Source organism: Carlito syrichta, unplaced genomic scaffold (genome assembly GCF_000164805.1).
Source record: "Carlito syrichta isolate Samal-C Ts95f unplaced genomic scaffold, Tarsius_syrichta-2.0.1 Scaffold312495, whole genome shotgun sequence".
NCBI classification, from domain to species: Eukaryota; Metazoa; Chordata; class Mammalia; order Primates; family Tarsiidae; genus Carlito; species Carlito syrichta.
The window spans coordinates 14,289-20,086 of record NW_007256591.1 but is presented as its reverse complement, the minus strand read 5'-3'; the positions used below and the strand labels follow the sequence as shown (position 1 = coordinate 20,086).

Below are 5,798 nucleotides of genomic sequence, written 5' to 3'. Positions count from 1 at the left end.
TGAGTGGATTGCCTGAGCCCGTGGGTTCGAGACCCGCCTGGGCAACTTGGCGAGACCTATCTCTACAATAAATTAAAAAATCAGCTGGGCACGGTAGCGCATGCCTGTAATTCCGGCTACTCTGAAGGCTGAGGCGGAAGGATCGCCGGAGCCCAGCAGGTCGAGGCTGCGGTGGCCGGGAGCGGCCACTACACTCCAGTGTGGGCGACACAGTGAGACTCCAACAAAAACAAAAACAAACAAACAAAAAAACCCCACTGTACTTCTGCAAAAAGAAAGACAAAAGCCATACTGTTCCCCTTGGCTCCATTTTGGTACAGTTTTCTTCAGCTCAGTACTGAAAAGGGGAGAAATCTTATTACTCAAATTCAGGTTCTTCTTGATCTGCTTAAATCTGATTATCAAGATTGAACCATGAGGGTAGACACAGCTGGCATCTCTCTGATGGTGAGGTGACAACTCAGAAGTCAATATTTAGGGCTTCTGACCTGCATGCCATATCTGTACAAGGAATTCCACATAAGAATTAGAAACCAGGGCCTGATGTGCTCATTGCCCAATTCTAATCAATATTAAATTATCTTATAGATAAAAACTCCACTATTCATTTTTTTGATGCTTGACCAACACTATTGTCCAACTGACATCTACCTCAGGAACAATAATTTGAGGTAGAAAAGAGCTGAAAGTATTATGTAACATTATTTTTTACTTAAATATATACATTTTTTCTGAGAAATGTACTGAAAGAACATTATTGTCAAAAATACATACAGAAAATAAAAGGAATTTGGATGGCAAGGAGGACAAGAAATGATTCCTGACTATACTACAATACATAGGTCGGTCTTTGGGGATGTGTTTAGTGTTTGCTTCCATCCTTCCTTATTTATCAGGAGAAATGGTCTTCATAAAACTCTTCTATTTCAAAGAAGTTCAGTTTTTGCTATTTTTCCACAAATTATTGTTTTCAAATCTTCCTGAGTAAAAACTAATTCTCAGCTCGCAATTTCATCAAAATATCTATTACCCCTTTGCTGTGCATGCATCTAAATCCCCACAGTCTTTAGAAGTCTAAGTTAGTCTAAAAAAAATACTAAAAGTCTTGATATATAACCAATATTGCTCAAATTATCAGAATGCCTTAAGGGGCCAGGTGTGGTGGCTCATGCCTATAATCCCAGCACTTTTTGAGAGGCTGAGGTGGGAGGATCACTTGAGGCCAGGAGCTCAAGACTGGACAACATAGTGAATGAAACCCTGTCTCTAAAAAATAAAATAAGATAAAAATAACACTTGAACATTTCTTAACAGGAGATTTATCTGAGCAATTTAAAATATTTTGGGTCCTGCACACAATCAGAAAACTCACGGCATTTTTATTTTCCCTAATGATATAAGCTGCCTCTGTCAGACTTCTTTGATTGATGAGCAAAAGTCAACATCACAGAGAATTCTGTTTGGAGCAGCAATATAGAACAGCATCAGTGTACACACTATAGCATTATGATGAAAGAGAAAGTTGAAAATGTATTTTATACCCAACTCACTCATGGCAAATTGGAATATTAGTAATTTTGAATTGAACTGAACTTCAGCTTGATTAAATTTTTGTGTTGTTGATTACATTGTACTCTTTGCTACTCTTTTCCTTCTCTAAAATAAAATAAGAAAAAAGTTTAAAATAACATGAAGTTCACTTTTCAAAAGTTAGAACATGAATGGGCTCCCCAGGGAGCCTATCTTATGGATATTAAGTATTTTGTCTGAATTTCAAAAATAATACCCACCATCAACCAGCAAGAAGGAACAATTTATTCAGCAAACATCCTTTTCACATTCATTTAGCATCCAACACGTGGAAGTCACTGTACAAGGCAGGATGAGGGTTTTAAGACGAAGGACCCTTTTTATCCCTCAAACTGTTCACAGTAGTTAGAGGAGTAACATTAGACAGTAATTCCATGAATCACTTTAATGCAAGAAAGGACATGATAAGAACTGTAAGAGAGATAATAGCTTCTGGTCTGGGAGGATTTCCATAAGCGTGGAAGAGTGAGAATTTAGTGTTGAAGGACGAATTAGTGGAGGTGGTAGGAAGGGCCTTTAAAGAGCTTTTCAGTTATAACTGTCGTAAAAGAATAATGACTGTGTCCTTCCAAAATCCTAGGGAATGGATTTCCTCGCCAGAGGTGGAACAATTCCCTCTCCTTAAGGAAACCCTGTCCCTTGCAACAATGGACAAGAACACAATCTTCTCTAGCTAGTTGATGAGAGCATAGAAAGGAAATGCATGCTTTTTCACAAAATGTTTCTGACCAAGGGCAAGATGCCAATGCATATGGTACATGTGAATATCTCCCTAACTCCTTTTCCTATTTTTTTCCCATCAATTGAGACATAGGAAAGAACTGATATCTGCCTAAAAGACATTACTTATTCATGACATCATTGCTGATACTTAGGTATTTTTGCAACATGAATTATTATAGACCAATCAAATACATTTCCTTTTGTTTAATTATACCTGCACCCAAAATTCAGAATTTGAAATCAATGGATCTAGTAGAATTAACTGAAGACCTTGTTGAGAGTTGAGTAGCACTTAGAAATGGATGAACCACAGTTACTGCTCCCAAAGCATTTATACTTGCTTTGGGGAAAACACATATGAAAAGTTAATGGACAAGAAAGTATAAAAATGTCAGATAGGATACTGACAAATTTACACCATTAAAGTTTGGTTAGAGAAAAGATCAGAGTAGGGGTAAGTCGCTATGAAACACTTAATGAAGGAGGCAAGACTAGTAGAAACTGAACATGTGGGAAAAGGCAGGAAAGTGCTCTGGCAAATAAAAAGGGAATGACACAGGAAAAAGGACAAAAATAGGACACCTTTGGGGGTCTTATATGGGAAACAGAAAGGAAGTTAACCTACTTGGAATGGAGAAAGCAGAAAAGATAATGTTGAAAGGGAAGTTGAAGCCAAATTGGAAAATTTTGACTAAAGCATACCCATATAATAAATGAACCCATATATCTTTACTCAAAATTTATTGAATATACCCAGCTTTGGTAACTTTTCCCCTAAATGATTGTATTAAAGCTATTTCATGAACACCAGTTTTATATAAATTATGAAGTAATTGGGTGGTTCCAGAACCAAGTTTCATAGGAGAATCTCCCAATTTGACTGCCTATTAAAAATACAGATCCCCAGGTGTAACTCAGTAACATTCTAGAAAGAAATAAACAAATGTGGTACAGAGTATGTTAAAGAGCTAAGGCCTGTGAGTCATATATTGTTTCAAACTTGCTTTTGCCATTTGCTAATTGTGTGACCGTGGTCAAATTGCTTAACCTCCCTGAGTTCAGTTTCCTACTTTGTGGAATTAGTATTATAGCGTAGTTCATATATTTGTTGTGAGGATTCAATGAAATAAAGCATGTAAAACTCTTGGTATATTGTGTGATTTCACAGTACATGCTCAACAAATGATAATTAAAAATGTACTTAGGAAGTGCCAGTGATTATTAAAACACACACACACACACACACACACACACACACACACACACACACACACACGCACACAGAAATGACAAACTGAAGACATTATAGAAATGGATTGACAGGATTGTTGATGAATGTGGGCAGTGAATTGAGAAGGCGGTGCCAAACACAGCTCAAATCCTGATTAGATGTGGCAGGGCAGGAGAGGGTGATGACACAGAGAGTTCAAATCCTGATTGGATGTGGGTGGTAAGACAGGGGGAGGTATCAGAGATAGCCCAACTCCTGAACCCTACTGGCTTACTCTAATTCATTCTGTTCTTTGTATCCAGGTCCCTCCATTCAACCAAATTGAGTCTTTAGAATTATTGCCTTTGTTTCAGCTTTCTCATTCGTTGCCACCAAGGACTCGCCACCCTGAGGATGAGCTAAATGAAACCAAACCCTAAAGCGCCGTGGCAGGTCACAGTATCTCTCTCTCTCTCTTTGCAGCCTCCATTTCCAAATGTGTCTGCCTGTTACCCCCTCAGTGTTTCAAGGGTGGAAACCAACTCTACTGTGTCAAAATAGGATCATCAACAAGTAAGAAAACAGTAAACATCTGTGAAGTGGGAGCTGTAAAATGTGCGAACTGGAAGGTGGAAATACTACATTCTGGGAAGTGTTTGGCCTAGCACAATTACTGATAAACAGATTTACCATCCAAAAGTAATTCCTACTAAAGAGCATTCTTGTACAAACAGCATACTAGCATGTCCAGAGTTATTGACAGAAATTTTTTTGTATTAGTTGCACATCATTATTCTCCCTTGACTCTTCTGTTTTGGCGTCCTCTGTCTAGTTCCAACTCACGACACTCTGAATCATAATAACTTTCACATAAGTCTAGTAAACATTCCTGTTCACGTTGCACAAAAAATGGGACATCTGAGGACCTTTTGAAACCTGTGATAGCAAGCATTTTCACAATGAGAAATATGAACAAAAACCATAATTTTTTTTTCAGTGAATTAATACACCGAAATCTATAGAACCTATAGTACACATTCTTGAAACCCAACCTTCATGTATTCATTCAAGAAATAATTTCGGAGTGTCTGTAGGATGTCAAGTACTAACCACAGGTCTGAGAAATTAGCAGGGACTAAAACAGACAAAAGCACTCGCCTTCCTGAAGTGGACATTCATGTGGGGGTAGATATTCAGAACATAAAATAAGCAGGTAAAATATGTAGTATGCTTGATGGTGATAATTGCTGTGGAGAAAATAAAACAGAAAAGGGTGAGTCCCATCCTTAATTCTCATCTTATACAAGGAGATATCCCATGGCAATTAACATTGCTTGAGGGATAACTAGACTCAAGAGGATATTACCTTGTTTAAAATAGTTAAGAATAAACTTTTTGGAATTCCTTTTTCTAAAGAAAGAGAAAAGAAATTATCTTTGTCTCAGCTAAAGATTTTAAGCTGAAGTGTGTGATAGATAATTTTTCAGAGAATTTTGAAGAAACAATTTTTAAAGGAAGTCATACTTTTTTATTAGTCTATACAAAATAGACATCCATTAGAGAGACTAGGGTGTCATTTTGAATTGGAGGAGAGAGGGTGTCTTTGGGACAGTAGTTTCAAATTTTAGAACACATCAGAGCTACCTAGAAGGCGTGTTAATACGGATGCCTGCGACCCACCCCCAGTTTCTGATTCAGCAGGCCTGGGGTGGGGCCTGAGAATGTGTTTCTAACAACTTCCTAAGTGGTACTGCTGATGATTATCAGGGATTACTTTTGGAGTACACCTAGTTTAGAGATGGAGTCATCAAATAGCTAACCCTGACTTGGTAACTGATCTCAAAACCATAGCCAGCCAACCTCCAAGCAGGTGAGTGGAAGCACACTCCCTTCCATTAAAACTCACTGTGATTCCCTCTTTGTGGAAGGAGGCTATGAGACATAGCCACCTGACAGCACCCTTACTAGACCTTATACATTAAATGCATCTCCTTCTCCATCTCATGAATCACAGGATGTTGGCAAAATGTAAAAACATCTTGTAATAGCAAAGTGGAAGAACAGAGAAGGGAAAAAAAAACTGAAAACAGGAAACATATTTTTTTGATGTTCACAGAAGTTGAGTGGGAGTCTTTCTTTTCCCAGGAGTCACCAACCCATCTTTTTCCCAGTCATGTCACCCCACATCCTTCTCATTATAAGAGTGGTGCAGCCCACTCTTGTAAGCATCCTGCCCTTCAGCACACTCAAGACACCAACTAATGGCAAAGAGGCA

General features: G+C 38.2%; 1 protein-coding gene across 1 annotated transcript in view; it reads left to right on the top strand.

Moving 5' to 3' along the window:
* C6 (complement C6) overlaps positions 1 to 4,837 on the top strand; it is a 74,416-nt gene extending 69,579 nt beyond the window's left edge. The window contains exon 18 of the mRNA XM_008069914.1: positions 4,007 to 4,837. Within this exon, the coding sequence (XP_008068105.1) occupies positions 4,007 to 4,188 (182 nt within the window). The 3' untranslated portion in view covers positions 4,189 to 4,837. The remainder of the gene's footprint in view (positions 1 to 4,006) is intronic.
* Positions 4,838 to 5,798: the final 961 nt, after the last annotated feature.